This window comes from Aquarana catesbeiana, linkage group LG02 (genome assembly GCF_042186555.1).
Source record: "Aquarana catesbeiana isolate 2022-GZ linkage group LG02, ASM4218655v1, whole genome shotgun sequence".
NCBI lineage: Eukaryota > Metazoa > Chordata > Amphibia > Anura > Ranidae > Aquarana > Aquarana catesbeiana.
The window spans coordinates 61,427,491-61,444,852 of NC_133325.1; the positions used below are offsets into that span (position 1 = coordinate 61,427,491).

Here is a 17,362-nt window from a genome sequence, read left to right on the forward strand (position 1 = left end):
TATAGAAGCTATTCACATTGGATAGATAGACCCAGACATTTAGATCAATAGTTTAGACAATTTGAATATAAGAGTCCCATATGTACCAAATAAAAATGTAATATCTAAAATTTTGGCATTGGGGTTTCTTCTTAAAATCTATACCAGACCCAAAGGGCCTGGTATGGATTGGGGGGGGGACCCCCAGGCCATTTTTAAGAATTTTGTTTTGCCGGAAATTTAAATTTAATTTTTTTTTTCAGTTTTTTTCTGTCAGTTTTTCAGTTTTTTTCTGTCAGTTTTGCTGCAGCAAGTTCTATACACAGTACAGATGCGCCAATTTGCAGGAAGACTAAGGGGACCTCCCCAGGGACTATATTTAAAGGAATTTTTAATTCTTATTGTTTCTTATTGTTTCACTTTAAGCGTCATTAAAATCAATGCTCCTGTAAAAACTATCATTTAAAAAAAAGTTTTTTGCATTAATCCATGTCCCCCAGGGCAGTATCCAGGCCCCTATACCGTTTTTATGGTCAAAAACTTGCATAAAAACCTTCAAAAGTCCCATAGACTTCAATGGGGTTCAGGTCTGAACTTTTGTAATGTTTGAGAGTTCTGGTGCAAACTAAACCGGGGGGGGGGGGGGGGGGTTGTTCGGCCCATTTCTAGTGGCCAATATGCATAGGTATGACATATAGGAGGACTACAGGAAAGAGTAATGCCCCGTACACACGGTCGGATTTTCCGACGGAAAATGTGTGATAGGACCTTGTTGTCGGAAATTCCGACCGTGTGTAGGCTCCATCACACATTTTCCATCGAATTTTCCGACACACAAAGTTTGAGAGCAGGCTATAAAATTTTCCGACAGCAAAATCCGTTGTCGGAATTTCCGATCGTGTGTACACAAATCCGACGCACAAAGTGCCACGCATGCTCAGAATAAATACAGAGATAAAAGCTATTGGCTACTGCCCTGTTTATAGTCCCGACGTACGTGTTTTACGTCACCGCGTTCAGAACGATCAGATTTTAAGACAACTTTGTGTGACCGTGTGTATGCAAGACAAGTTTGAGCCAACATCCGTCGGAAAAAATCCTAGGATTTTGTTGTCGGAATGTCCGATCAATGTGCGACCGTGTGTACGGGGCATTAGAATGTGTCACTTTTTTATTTAGCTCTGTCTAGGAGACCAATGGAGTGAATTCCTTCACTTCCTATTACTGTGACACCCATACATGAAATAAGGGGGTGGTCATTACCAGAAATAGAAAGTACAGACAATAAAAAACATTGCCAGAATTTTTAGCCCTCTCCTGCTAAGTATAAAATGTGAATTGTCAGTTTATATATTGGAGAGACTTCTCATTACTTCCTGTCCTGTTGAGAAGTGAGGGAAAATATCCCAAATAGGGACACAGACAGCAATAAAAACCTGACACAGGTTTCAACCCTTCCCCCCCTCTGTCCAAAAATAAATAAATATTTTTTCCTTTAGGAAAAAGGTTGGGCTTCAATGCACACAGATGTTTTGGAGCATAATCTGGATGAAATATATTAATGAAATCAATCCAAAATGCATAACATTTAGAGGAAAAATATGGGACCTTCTGACTTTTTTAAACATCTAGGTTGTTATTCAGCCATTGAGTTTGCTATCAAACTCATCACTGACCTAGACATAGCATGCAGCCAGGGAACATTGAAAAGTTTGCACTTCCCTCTTGGATACTTGTTCTAGGTCACTGACTCATAGGTAGTAAGGTAAAGGCATTTTATCCCTGAGGAACCCTTAAGTTAATTTTCTGATTCTCAGGGAACCCCTGTAAAAATAGATTATACATACAGCTCATTGTACATTAGCACAATCAATAAGTTTAAGAAAGTTAAAAAAAATGAATAAGCAATGTATCGCACCTAGTGTATTTGGCACCCAAGGAATATCATGTTTTTTATAAACCCACTACAAAATAATTTCTAGTAATGTTTGTTGTAGGTGGGGTGCAGTGGTGGCAATAATTCACACAGACAGGTGCAGGGCAAATCTTGTATTGGAATAATTCATCAACAGTTACAATAAATGGGTGGGCAGGTTACCTGGCCTGTTACCTGGCCGAGCGCATTCATGGATTCCAGTAACGTGGAAAGTGGATTCCAGCTGGACTGACAGCATCTGTTGAAAGGGACAGAACGCGGCCTGGCCATTTAGTACCCAATTGGGAAGGTGTCAAGAAGAGTTGTGACACTATGCTTTCGTTTCTCATCCGTAACCTTTCCCTAACGCTAGTACTGTCCCTAACAGGCAGGGTACCTAACGGGCTGCTAGAGTCACATGGGGCAGCAGCATCCAATAGGATAGCTTCCCCAGTGACCCAGGAGATCATAGAGGAACCTTGTTCCTCTTGAGTTCCTCTCCAACAACAGTGCTGCTGCAGAAGACCGCCACCTGCAGTGGAGAAACTGTAGATATTTTATGTTTGTGGGAATGGTTCAAACCAGATCATAGGCAAGACTTTATCTACACCAGTCCTTATCTCTACTTCGTTTTATCTATATTGGATAGTTTAGCCATACGCCATCAGGATGATGTTGTCAGGAACCATGAATCAGACGGAGACAGAAAATGCTGTAAAAATCACACCTTTTAATAAAATGGTAAAAATGGTACAAATAGTAAACATAGTCAAAACATAGCCGGGGTTCGGTAGCCAAAACGGGTAGTCAGAACAAGCCAGTAAATCAGAAGCCAGAGATCAGCATAGTCAGAGACAGCAGACAAGATCAGGAAGCAAGGGATGTCAGCCAGGCAAGTCTTCAATAGGAACACAGCAGAGAGTCTCCAGATATGTTTGACCAAGGGGAAGGCATGGAAGGAATGAACCAGGCAGTTTAAATAGCCAGAAGGGGCTGGCTGTAGGCTGGACTAACGAGCAGGAAATGATCACCAGGTGAGCCACTGTGGAACGATAAGTGTTGGCAATTAACCAACAACCTGAGCACTGGGAGGGCTGACAGCCCAGCCCTGACAGATATCCTTTAAGCGTACATGTTCTGTAAATAGTATGATATAAACTCTTTATTTCCCCTTTTCCCTTTCCTCTTCCCTCTCCCCTTCCCCTTTTGGGCTGCTTTATGTTTCAGATATTGATTATGGATAATATCTGTCATTATACATGTTGATGATACATGACTGTATTCTTGCTCTTAGAAGTCATTTTAATGTTCATCTGTACCTGTATACAAGATAGGTAGGTGGTCCTGAGGAAGCAGATGCCTCCGTGAAATGAACTGACCTAATCTCGGCAAGACTACCACGCTATGTGTTTTTTCATCTCCCTAGTGGATTTTGATTAAGGCCTCATGCACACTGGACGTTATGTTAACGTTATAAAATGGCCAGTAGCTTTGCAGTGAGTTTTTCAACATTTTTCAAAGTTTTTGCAATTGCGTTTTTTAGCGTTATGGTTTTTTAGCGTTTTTTTTTTCAATAGATCAAAAACGTTAAACGCTGGTGAGCCACATTTTTGATTGTTTAATGGTGTTTACAGCTGAAAAACACCTCTCAGAACCCACTAGTTTTGGGGTTTTTTTCCAGCCAAAAAACACCCCAGCCAAAAACAGTTAATAACAACCTATGTGTGCATGGACACATAGGATAACATGCTGGAGAGTTTATTGACTGTAGAAAAAAACGTCTGAAGCCAAAAACAGCAGCTGTAAAAATGTCCGAAACCGTCCACTGTACATGAGGCCTGATAGTATCAATTGTCCATGTATATATGATGTATGCTTTTATTGAAATTTTTATTGGATAATAAAGATTTGTAGTTCATTTTTAATATTATTCTATGTATTTGTGTCCACTGGAGGGGTATTTAAAATCATAGTATGCATTTGTATATTGTGGCTGTAGTGGAGAAAGTAGACTACACCTGCCAACATGGTTTTGAAATAAGTAATAACTGCAAAAAAGAAAGGTAGACAGTAAATACTGTGGGGCCCTTTAATATTAGTGGTCAATGTAGGTGGCTGGTAGCTAGGGGAAAATGCATGGTTGGTCAATGTAGGTGGGAAATCAATTGATTACTCACTCTTGAAGGAACCCCTAGAAACCTCAGGAGGAACCCTAGGTTTCCATGGAACCCTGGTTGACAAACACTGGCCTCATCCTTGATGGGCTGCAAGATGAACTTACTCCTTTAAAAAACAACTATGGCAGCCCCACGCATTTCTATCCCAATCCCACCTTAAGTAAAACACATCCATTTCTACACACCAGCTTGCTCTTTGAAAATGTCAATGTTAACACTCTAAGGCATTATCGGCAAACCAACATATCTCTTCGAAACTTCCTATAAAAAGAGAAAGTTTTTATTTCCTTCTAATCTTTATTTATTGTACAAGTGCCAGACAGTTGTTAAAATGGAGCGTGATATCTCCTAACTTGCTTAGCTGATCTGAATATTTATGAAATGCGCAGCTATTAAAAAAAAAAAAAACCTTGACTTTGCCAGCGCTATGTGCTGTGCATGGTAACAATCTTCAGTCATTTGTTTTGTTTTTTTTCTCCATAGTTTTGGGCCTGGAAGAGTAATCATACGTCAGGGTCACGTCGCTCAGAACTTCTACCTGATCCTCTCCGGTACTGCTGTTGTCACCAAAGTGTCACACAGTAAGACGGGGGAGCTTTTTTCCAAGACGGTGGCCCTCTTGAAGAAAGGGAAGTACTTTGGGGTAAGTAGCCACTTGTTCATCCTATTCACATTTGCATGAAGCAGGCAGAAGCGGCTATGCTACAGATAAAAGAAACGTTTGATAATTATAATGGCTAATACATTCCTGTTTGTGCTGAGTGTTCTTGGGAGGCATCCAGTGCCTCTGTGCTGATTTAAAATCAATCAATCAAGCATTAATGAAAACGTACAGACAAACATCACAAATCAGGGCTCGGTGCCACAAATCTACCCGGAGCTTTGATTGACTTCAGACTGTTGCTAACAAACTTTGTTGAAATGTTTTTTAAGAAGTTACACTTTTAAACTCTTATAAATGACTTGAGTTTGAAGAGTTATAGCCTGGGCAGAAAATACCAAAAACTATTGAATGAACATGTGAATTTTACTTTAAACATACAGTATATACTGCTATTGAAAATGTTAATTGGACCTTGTACAGTATTAAAGAAATCCCATGACTAAAGGATTTGTCAACCTCGGTCAACTACTAAACCTTAAAATAATAACTCAGTCAGGCAGGCCTGGAGCTAGGAATGAAACGGATAAGCACAGGGCATACATGACAGGGTGGTAGGGGAACCTTACAGCGTGGGGTTAATCGTGTAATAAGTGGTCAAGTTATGGTGTTTACCTGGTTGGCTGAAGAGACAGGGTTATGGGAAGAGTGTAGGAGCATAGTTTTGCAAGCAGGGGTGTGTCAGAATCAGTTGGAGAAGTGGAGACAGAAGATAAACGTGAGTGTCCGTCTGTTCTTCTTGTGGCCGAGCTACAGGGATCAATGTGGGTTTGTGTCCGGGTGCCAGATATGCCCCACCAGTAAGGGCTTTGAGGTCCAGGCCTCCGAAGCACCTCAGGAGACTGCCCCTGGGACGCACCGACATCTGGGGAGCCTCAGCTAGGACCCCACTGGGCCACCAGCTTAGCGTCCATCTCCTGCTGTGAGTGGTGGACATGAGATGAAGCTCCATCACCGGCAGAGCCCACGGGTGGGTGACTCTTATCATTTAACAGCCCAAGTCCCCTTCGCCACTGGCCCCTCAGCCGATGTTAGAATCCTGGAGCAGGGGGCTGACTCTCTGGACGAGGTCCCTGGAGGGCTGTCAGCCCAGCGCAGGAGTGTTTCATCAGCAGGCGCCGGCCTGTCTCCTGTTGTGGCCGGCAGCCCTTCATCCCTGCAGCGGGGACAGCGTGGAACACATGGCGTCGATGGCCCGGGGTTAGCATTGTCTGCTCAAGGCCTGTGACAGCGGCCTGTGGTGGCAGCAGAGAGGAGCCAGACACCAGCTGATGATGTCACCAGGGGCAGAGAGGAGCTGCGGCTGCTCTGCACAAGAACCAGGACTGACAGCCTAGGAGCTGCCTGCAGGGAGAGCTGCAGCCAGGAGATTTCACTGCCGTGCCGATGGGGGGTGCCCCGGGCTGAAGGGAGATTGGTATTTCTGAAGAAGGGAGGTCCAGGAGGCGACAAGGGCATCCCGATACACGGCTGGGGGGCTTATAGCCCTGAGCAGCCTGGTGAGAAAAATTCTTCTGTGTTTTTATGTTTTTGCCTCTGTCTCTGTGGGGGTCAGAGGGCTTAGGACAGGATGCGTTTGGGGGCCTGTGCGTGGCAGTCAGTTTATGTTGGGGAGTAAGTGGCTATCTAGACCTGCAGTGGTTTTGGATCCATGGTCCGCAAGGGAACCACCACCAGTGACTGCGTGGGCTACGCCACGGAGGACAGTGTAGGTGGAATGTGGGGATTTCCGCCTCAGGGGTAATGAATTAAATCTTTATAAAGGCGTGAAGGCAAGAATACGACAGGATGGCCATTCTAGGTTTGCGTTGTGGGACATTTCAGGGCCGTCTGAAATCTGCGATGCGTTTGAAGATCTGGAAGGGGTGTTAGGTGGCAATCTTTTCCTTACGCCAATGGGAGAAGTTTAATCTGGATAGGGGCAAGCCAGGCGGGAGTAGACAAAGGGGGACGAGGAGATCTTGCCTGATCCCGACCACCTTCACTAATTGTTTTCGGGTGTTGCAATACTTGGCCAGTGTTGTTCTGGGAAACACGATGGACACTGGTTTTGGCTAGGCTTTTTATTACTTGGCCGCTAGTAGGGAGGCCCACAGGGTGTTTTCTGGGGGTCTCACACTATTTCACCAGTGAAAGGCATTCAGGCAATTCATTTGCGATCATAACATGGTCATCAGCCTTTAGATATAGTTGATGGTTTCAGCAGTGCAGTTTAGATATAGTTGATGGTTTCAGCAGTGCAGTTGTCTCAGGGCCTCCAGCCTTACAAGGAAGAGGCATTGTTGCGAACTTTATCAAGGGCCTCTGTAGATGCAGTGTTTCCTGGGGTTTTTTCCAGCACTGCCGTTTGACGCATTAGTGCTAAGAATGCAGCGGTAGTAATTTTCATGTTATTTACTAATAAAGGTAGGGGTGCGACAGTGATTCACTGGAAATAGGTTTCAAGCCTCTGCTTCTAAATGGGTATCTGGATTGGGAGGCATTCTAGAATCAGGTTTTAGGGTCGATTCTTTCGGATTCCATGTAAGTTGTGGTACATGTCCGACAATGTGCGTTTAGCTTTCCTTCCGCTGGGGGGGAGGGTGGTTTTCGGCAAAGTTTTGTGGGTTTGATTGGGGCACTTGTAGGGACCTTTTCAGTTTCCACCTCTGGCATAGCTGTTCGGGTCTCCATAGGGGGTTGTCCCAACAATTGTACCGGGTAAGTTTTGCCTTCGTCACCGACTTTCATGCCCTATAGGCAGCTCAAAGGAATGATGCCCTGGACCTGCTGGCTTGCGGTCACTTATACCTTGTTTGAACTGGCAGTTTCCTGGGGGCAAGGTATTGTCAGGCTCATTGCTAGCCAAACAGTATGGGGACATTTTGTTCCTACTGCTATCGGTCTGCCCACAGTGTTCTCGTGTTTAGGTTGCCATTGGCAGGGTTCGTTTTTTGGGGATCGTTGCCTTCACATGGGATTTTGAAATGTTCAGTTCTTGCTCAATGGGTTGGTTCAAGACAGGGGTGGGTATATACTCTGTTTTCCACCACTTAGGTGATTTTTGTGTACCGGGCCACCTGATTTTCTGAACCGTTTTGGTGTTCTGCAGGCCCCTTTTTAAGTTTGTAAATCTGTCCTTGGCACTCGTTTTCCTGGGTATTCTGATTAATTTTGAGGACAGGGAATGTAGGCTGCCTATTCAACAAGGGGCATCTATGTAAATGGTGGTTTTATCACATTTAGTAATCGAACTATTCAGCTTCGCAAACGGTACTTGTGGCTGGGCAACTTTAATTTTTTGCCTGTAGCATCATTCTGATTGGCAGGATTTTCTGGCTATGTTTATCGGCTGCAACTTCGGGTGTTACGGGTCTTAAGCATGGGGGTTCATATCACCTTCGTATATGGGAGCTCTTTGGTAATTCTTTTACGGGTGTTATTTCTGGATAGACGGTCTGTTAGCTAGGCAGACCTAGAACGGTTCACTGATGGGGTGGTTTTCTGGTTATGAAACTTACTTGAGTTCTGAGCCGTGGTGCGAGGAGTGGCACTCTGCCAATCTTTTTAAAATTTGTTGCTGTTGGCTTTACTTCACATTGTGCTTGCTGTTTGGATTTGGGGTCAAGCTATTATAAAGGGGAGGGTGTAATTCAACGACCAAAATTTTGGGCGGTTTGTTGACAATTAGTGCTATATCGGCGGCTTCTCCACCTGTCCTTTGACTACTGCCCTTATTTAGTTTTTATTTTGTTGCAACTTCACACATTTGTTTATGCTGTCCTAGTTCCTGGTGCATCAAACTCACTAGTTGCTGTCTGAACTCATTTTCACTGGGACGAGTTTCGTGGGTCGGCACTGTAGGTGCAGCATCATGGTGGACCTTTTCCCCCGTGGCTGTGCAGGATTGCGTTGTAGCCGCCGCTGGATTTATTTGTACTCATTTATGAAGTAGACTGGTAGGCCTATTCTTGGGTGATGGGGTTGGTTTCTTCTCTCATGAATGAGGCGGGTTTTAGAGAGTGGACATTTACCTTTCTAGTCTCCTTTCTTTTTCCTCGGTAATTCAGCTTTGGCTGTGGGTTGCAAAATGAGCTGGTCTTTCTTTTTTTAATTCACATCTTCTAGGTGCCAGATTTTACAAAGGCCTTTATGGTTCTATGGGCACTGAATGTCTACCACAGGGGCCTAAGGTGCTATGACTTTTGGCGACTGGTGTCCTTTTTTGTGCAGAGTACCTTTCTGAAACAGGTGCGACAGTCTGCTCTGCTCCTTCTGGGATATAGTTCCACTCGGTAATTGTTGGCCTTTTTTGAGGTTCTACGTATCAGGGAATTGGTTAGTCCCTTCAAAGGGTGGTTGGATTTTTGTGCAGGCACAATACGGTATGCCCTTCCTCCCCACCCCCTTTATAGTCGGTATGTGAATAGGAGTATTCAGATTTCTTGTTCTGAGATAATTGTTCACTGGGTTTCCCTGTTATTGCTGTAGAGAAGTTGTTTGGGTCCGTTAGAGTGCACGGCCCATAGTTGGGACACACTGTATGCTGTGTGATGTCAAAACTGCACTCTGTTACTGTATTTCCAAAATGTCTTCTCGTGTTTCTACTGGACGCCAGGGAGTGTTTTTCAGGCTCTTTTCGCTAGGTGCAGTCACCTTTGCAATCTAGCTGCGGTTATATGTTGGGGTTTGAAACACATTGGTAAGTGGGAGTGCAATAGAGTTTGGCTATGGTCACCCATTTGCTGCAATTAGTAGCTGATAGGCAGGTATTTCTGTCCTTTTGTTCATCTTGTATGTTACCATTGTTTTGTTCAATGTCCTGTATGGTTGTTTATTTGTTTATTACAGGTGTCATATGGTGCTTCGTCTGTACATTGGGACCTTCTTATTTTCTTGGGGAGCTGGATTAGACTTCAGCCCCTTTGGGAAGTAATTGGGTCCCCTCAGGGATATGGGTTTAGCACCGTGGTTTGGGTTGCATGACAGGCTTTGCGAGGCTAGGAGGCTAGTAACGCGGGTGTCACCAATTTTTTCTAGGTTACATAGGCCCCGGAAGGCTGAGTTTTCCAAGGGGGTTGTGAATTTTGCATCTGATCGATGCGGTAACTTCTCAGAGATGTTAAAATAATTAGGTGCTTGGAGTTGTGTATTTAAACCTGGCAGTACCTGGGGGGTGATGGGTTTTATCGCAATGCAGTGGTTACTGCTCTGTGGTTTCTGTGTTTGTAAGATAGGATCTAACGTGTTTTTGGGTTTGGAGGGGCGTGCAAGTGTAAGGTTTCACACTTGTGGCGCTGTGGCGGTTTGGGGTCCTTAAAAGGGTGGAAAATCTGTTTTTTTTGGAAAAAGATGGGGAACCATCATTGGTATGGTGCCCTCTAGTTAGTGGTCCAATAGTGACCAGGTCATGGTAGACCAGTAATGTGTCTGAGGTCAGCTGGGATTGCCCCCCGAGGCAGTGTCTTGTGGCTGGGAGCATATCTTAGCTAGTAGGTGCCACAGACACTATGTTTCAGTAATATGGTAACCTTCAAGGACTTCAAACCCAAGCTGACCTGTAATGTTATGTTTTTTTTTTATTTATTAGTATGTTGTTTATAATAAAAAGCCTTACGGCCATTTAATTCCATTTTGAGTCAAGTGTTTTATTGGGCAATGGGAGGTATAGCTTTAAAGGCAGGCCAGAGGCTATTGGTAATTGGTGATCTCTGATCTACCCTAGTCATGCGTGACATGGGTTTAACCACTTCAGCCCCGGACCATTTGGCACTGTGTCACTTTAACTGCTAATTATGCGGTCATGCAATGCTGTACCCAAACGAAATTTGCGTCCTTTTCTTTCCACAAATAGAGCTTTCTTTTGATGGTATTTGATCACCTCTGCGGTTTTTATTTTTTGCGCTATAAACAGACAAAGACCGAAAATTTTGAAAAAATGATATTATAAAAAAAATCCAATAAACTCAATTTTAGTCATACATTTAGGCCAAAATGTATTCGGCCACATGTCTTTGGTAAAAAAAATGTCAATAAGCGTATATTTATTGGTTTGCGCAAAAGTTATAGTGTCTACAAGCTAGGGTACATTTTATGGAATTTACACAGCTTTTAGTTTATGACTGCCTATGTCATTTCTTGAGGTGCTAAAATGGCAGGGCAGTACAACCCCCCCCAAATGACCCCATTTTGGAAAGTAGACACCCCAAGGAAATTGCTGAGAGGCATGTTGAGCCCATTGTATATTAATTTTTTTTGTCCCAAGTGATTGAATAATGACAAAAAAAAAAAAATTACAAAAAGTTGTCACTAAATGATATATTGCTCACACAGGCCATGGGCATATGTGGAATTACACCCCAAAATACATTCAGCTGCTTCTCCTGAGTACAGGGATACCACATGTGTGGAACTTTTTGGGAGCCTAGCTGCATACGGGGCCCCAAAAACCAATCACCGCCTTCAGGATTTCAAAGGGCGTAAATTTTTGATTTCACTCTTCACTGCCTATCACAGTTTCGGAGGCCATGGAATGCCGAGGTGGCACAAACCCCCCCCAAATGACCCTATTTTGGAAAGTAGACACCCCAAGCTATTTGCTGAGAGGCATGGTGAGTATTTTGCAGCTCTCATTTGTTTTTGAAAATGAAGAAAGACAAGAAAAAACATTTTTTTTTCTTTTTTCAATTTTCAAAACTTTGTGACAAAAAGTGAGGTCTGAAAAATACTCACTATACCTCTCAGCAAATAGCTTGGGGTGTCTACTTTCCAAAATGGGGTCATTTGGGGGGGTTTGTGCCACCTGGGCATTCCATGGCCTCCGAAACTGTGATAGGCAGTGAAGAGTGAAATCAAAAATTTACGCCCTTAGAAAGCCTGAAGGCAGTGCTTGGTTTTCGGGGTCCCGTACGAGGCTAGGCTCCCAAAAAGTCTCACACATGTGGTATCCCCGTACTCAGGAGAAGAAGCAGAATGTATTTTGGGGTGTAATTTCACATATTCCCATGGCATGTTTGAGCAATATATCATTTAGTGACAACTTTGTGCAAAAAAAAAAAAAATTGTCTCTTTCCCGCAACTTGTGTCACAATATAAAATATTCCATGGACTCGACATGCCTCTCAGCAAATAGCTTGGGGTGTCTACTTTCCAAAATGGGGTCATTTGGGGGGGGTTTGAACTGTCCTGGCATTTTATGCACAACATTTAGAAGCTTATGTCACACATCACCCACTCTTCTAACCACTTGAAGACAAAGCCCTTTCTGACACTTTTTGTTTACATGAAAAAAATATTTTTTTTTGCAAGAAAATTACTTTGAACCCCCAAATATTATATATTTTTTTAAAGCAAATGCCCTACAGATTAAAATGGTGGGTGTTTCATTTTTTTTTTTCACACAGTTTTTGCGCAGCGATTTTTCAAACGCAATTTTTAGGAAAAAAACACACTTTTTTAAAATGTAATGCACTAAAACACACTATATTGCCCAAATGTTTGATGAAATAAAAAAGATGATCTTAGGCCGAGTACATGGATACCAAACATGACATGCTTTACAATTGCGCACAAAAGTGCAGTGGCAACAAAATACATTTTTAAAAGCCTTTAAAAGCCTTTACAGGTTACCACTTTAGATTTACAGAGGAGGTCTACTGCTAAAATTACTGCCCTCGATCTGACCTTCGCGGTGATACCTCACATGCATGGTGCAATTGCTGTTTACATTTGACCACAGACCGCCGCTTGCGTTCGCCTTAGCGCGAGAGCAGGGGGCGACAGGGGTGCTTTTTTCGTTTTTATTATTATTTTTTTGCTTTTTTATCTTATTTTTAAACGGTTCCTTTCATTTTTTTTTTTTATCATTTTTATTGTTATCTCAGGGAATGTAAATATCCCTTATGATAGCAATAGGTAGTGACAGGTACTCTTTTTTGAAAAAATTGGGGTCTGTTAGACCCCAGATCTCTCCTCTGCCCTCAAAGCATCTGACCACACTAAGATCGGTGTGATAAAAATGCTTTCCCAATTTCCCAATGGCGCTGTTTACATCCGGCGAAATCTAAGTCATGAAATGCTCGTAGCTTCCGGTTTCTTAGGCCATAGAGATGTTTGGAGCCACTCTGGTCTCTGACCAGCTCTATGGCCAGCTGGCTGAATCACCGGCTGCATTCTCAGGTTCCCTGTTGAGACAGGAGAGCCAGAGAAAAAAACAGAAGACGGTGGGGCGGGGAGCATTCCCTCCCGCTGCTTGTAAAAGCAGTCTAGAGGCTAATTAGCCACTAGGATTGCTTTTACATGAAAGCCGACCGCTGGCTGAAAAGAATGATACCAAGATGATACCTAAACCTGCAGGCATTATTCTGGTATAACCACTCAAAGTCGTGAATGGCGTACCTGAAAACAAAAAAATGGTTAACAATAAACACAGTAAACGATAAAGTATAAAAAATTGCATACCTGAAAAGCAAACATGATAAAACATAATAACAATAAAACATTGCAGAATAGAATACAGTAAAAAAGAGCAGAACAATAGAGAGAGAGAGAGAGAACAATAAAACGACAACTATTTTTTTTTATTTTATATATTTTTATTTTTTTTTTTTACACTTTTTTTGTAACTAACTTTTATAACTGTAACCGGTTCCAGGTTCGGGTCTCTCAAAATGCGATGGCATCTTGGGAGACCCTGTGAAAGTGCACCTAGTCTGTGCAATGCTGTACCCTACGCTAATACTCAACTAGTGAATGGTAGCGTTCAAAACATTCACCAATGCAAAAACCAGGATTGTCAGGACAGGAGGGACAATAATAGCGGGTGTCACGCCTATATCCGCGCTTGCTGCAGACACAACATCTTTTTTGGGGGGGTTCGTTGGGTAGGGGTACTCGGGAGGACATAAAGAAAATGCCTCTCATGCAGCCGACTGCATTTGGTTGGGGATGTGAATGGGGGAAGTACGGGCGCTGCAGAAGTGGTGGGTTCCCAATTAGGATTGGCGATTGCAGCAGGAAGGGCATTATGGGCACGACAGGCCTGTGTTTGTCTTCTTCTTGGTGGCAGCGGGACACTACAGTACTTGTGCTTGCCACCTCACCAGCTTAAACTGCACTTATGGGACTCGCCACGTCACCAAGTGTTACTGCAGTGCTGGTTTGACTACGACTGGGGTGTACTAGGCCGCTGGTGCTTGCCAGTTCACCAAAATGCTACCAAAAAAACTGTTAGCGATCACAGGGATCAGGCCTGACTCTGCGAACGCTGCAGTTATGCGTTTAGTGTTTTGTAAGTGACAGTGACTGATCGATACTGCACTTGGGTGGGCTGGGCTGGGCCGGGCAGAGGGGCAAAACGCAGGTGCTAGCAGGTATCTGGGCTGATTCCGCTAACACTGCGTTTTTGGGAACCCTAAACTGCTGGGGACGCTAGTATAGATCTGATCGGATCAGATATTGATCCGATCAGATACTATACCACTAAGGGAGGTGTACAGTGCGTGCTTGGGTGTTAGCGGTACTGGCGCTAACCTGATGCTGCCCGGGGCTGGTGCTTGCCAGTTCACCAAAATGCTACCAAAAAAACTGTTAGCGATCGCAGGGATCAGGCCTGATGCCCCGTACACACGGTCGGACTTTGTTCGGACATTCCGACAACAAAATCCTAGGATTTTTTCCGACGGATGTTGGCTCAAACTTGTCTTGCATACACACGGTCACACAAAGTTGTCGGAAAATCCGATCGTTCTGAACACGGTGGCGTAAAACACGTACGTCGGGACTATAAACGGGGCAGTGGCCAATAGCTTTCATCTCTTTATTTATTCTGAGCATGCGTGGCACTTTGTCCGTCGGATTTGTGTACACACGATCGGAATTTCCGACAACGGATTTTGTTGTCGGAAAATTTTATAGCCTGCTCTCAAACTTTGTGTGTCGGAAAATCCGATGGAAAATGTGTGATGGAGCCCACACACGGTCGGAATTTCCGACAACAAGGTCCTATCACACATTTTCCGTCGGAAAATCCGACCGTGTGTACGGGGCATGACTCTGCGAACGCTGCAGTTATGCGTTTAGTGTTTTGTAAGTGACAGTGATCGATCGATATTGCACTTGGGTGGGCTGGGCTGGGCCGGGCGGAAGGGCAAAACGCAGGTGCTAGCAGGTATCTGGGCTGATCCCGCTAACACTGCGTTTTTGGGAATCCTAAACTGCTGGGGACGCTAGTATAGATCTGATCGGATCAGATATTGATCTGTACAGATACTATACCACTAAGGGAGGCGTATGCTGCGTGCGTGGGTGTTAGCGGTAATCTGACGCTGCCTGGGGCAACGCATATCACCGCCGGGCGATCAGGGGGCTAAACCTTTATTCGGTAATAAACGGCGGGTGCCCTGACACTATAAAAAATAAACGAACTAACCAGCGTCACCCGTAACACTTATACGGTGATCAGTGGTGAAAGGGTTAACTAGGGGGCAATCAAGGGGTTAAAACATTTATTCGGTAGTATATGGGGGTCCCTGACGCTATATAACGCTGACGGCGAACCTAAATATTTACCTCCCTAACTAGCGTCACCAGTGACACTAATACAGCGATCAGAAAAATGATCGCTTAGCGACACTGGCGACGGGGGGAGATCAAGGGGTTAAAACTTTATTAGGGGGGGTTAGGGGGGTATCCTAGACCTAAAGGGGGCTAATACTAACTGACCTAACACAGTAACTGTCACAAATTGACACCATGCAGTAATCAGAAAAAAAAAACAAAAACTGCTTGGTGTCAGTGTGACGGGGGGGGGGGGAGGGGTGATCGGGGGGTGATCGGGGGGTAAAGGGGGGTGTTTTGTGTACCTGGCATGTTCTCCTGTGTGTGTGTTTTACACTCACAGTGAAGTCTTCTCTCCTCGGCGCCGGAACGGAAAATACCGTGCCAAGGAGAGATGACATCATTTCCTTTGCTGCTGTTTAGCATACAGCAGCAGAGGAATGATTCTATTGGCCGGCGGCGATCGCGAGGGGGGGGGGCCACGAATGGATGGTCTCCCCCTCACCTCCGAACGCCGCTGGACAAAAGCCAACCGCCTCGGGCACCGGGGGGGGGGGGGGTCCGAACTGACCCCCCGCCCGCGGGAAGCAGATCTCGTACATGTACGTGATTCTGCCTGCCCGTGCCACTTTGCCAATGTACATCGGCATGAGGCGCTCGGCAAGTGGTTAAGGAGCCCCAGGAGCTTTTTAATTTATAAAATGAAATACATAACACAACATTTACATACCACCCGTCAATGTAACCAGGAGGGGGTCTTTGGGTTTCTTATTCACTTAAGCTTTGGAAGACTTTACCCCCTTCGTGACCAAGCCATTTTTTGCTATTCAGCACTGCGCTACTTTAACTGGTAATTATGCGGTCATGCAATGCTGTACCTAAACTAAACAAATCCAATAAAACATATCCAAAAAAAAAAAAATAATTTCTTCATAAATTTTAGGCAAAATGTATTCTGCTACATGTTTTTGATTAAAAAAATCCCCAATGAGTGTATATCGATTGGTTTGCATGAACGTTAGAGCATCTACAAACTATGGTACATATAATGGAATTAAAATTTTATTTTTATTTTTTATACTACTAATGGCAGCAATCCGTAAGTTATAATTGGACTCCGGTAGTGCGGTGGACAATCTAACTGACACTGAGGTAACTAACTGAATGAATGACTTGTATAGCACTGCAAATGCGAACTGAATTGCCTCAAGGCGCTTAACTGCCACTGACATCAACAGTGACATTACCCACTTGCTTATTGGGCACTTACACCCCCTTCCTGCTCAGGTCAATTTTCAGCTTTCAGCACTGTCACACTTTGAATGACAATTGTGCGATCATGCTACACTGTACCCATATGACATATTTATCATTTATTTCACACAAATAGAGCTGTATTTCTGTATGTGGATGATGGTACTGTAATTATTTTAATAATAAAAAAAAAAAACATCTAAGCACCTATTTCTTAATCGATATACGGCTGTCACATGACCCAGCTCTTTCCCAGCCTGTCTGCCGGGAAACAGTGGCAGGCGGAGCTTCTAGTCCTCTGCTGTTGGTCACATGTTCAAGATAAAAAAACAGCCTTTGGCATACAGAGTAATAATAAATAATTCATATCAATAAATTGTGTCTTAGAGTAAAAGGGAGATGAAACCTCTATCAATCAGGATGTAATATCCCGTCCCCATTGTGTTTAGCTGGTTAGTGGCCATGTAGGAGGAGGGAGGGAGTGGGCTGTCATTTACCACTGTGTATACTCTTCCATGTGTGACGCTGTAGTCATATGGGTTGCTCAGATGTGATAGGGAGGAAATGTTCAGCATAGAACCTCACTGAAAACTGAGCATGTGCACTAGCTGCCAACACTACTCTGCAAAATCCCCAATTGCATTGGGGACATGGACAAAAGGCAGAGGTAGAGAACAGCAGGATCAGCCTGTTTTTTTTTTTTTGCAGAATACAGAAAATGAATCCCATGGTGAATGAGTGAGTATGAACAGCATGTAATATACCATTTATTGATAGTTTTTTATGATGTGGGTTTAGTGACACTTTAAGGGTGCAAATATAAAATGTATTATGGAAAAT

General features: G+C 43.8%; 1 protein-coding gene across 2 annotated transcripts in view; it reads left to right on the top strand.

The window, feature by feature from the left end:
- LOC141126915 (cyclic nucleotide-binding domain-containing protein 2-like) overlaps nucleotides 1–17,362 on the top strand; it is a 553,939-nt gene that overhangs the window by 243,019 nt on the left and 293,558 nt on the right. For both annotated transcript variants that reach the window (XM_073612976.1, XM_073612977.1), the window contains exon 7: nucleotides 4,555–4,714. In XM_073612976.1, coding sequence (XP_073469077.1) covers nucleotides 4,555–4,714 — 160 coding nt within the window. The remainder of the gene's footprint in view (nucleotides 1–4,554; nucleotides 4,715–17,362) is intronic.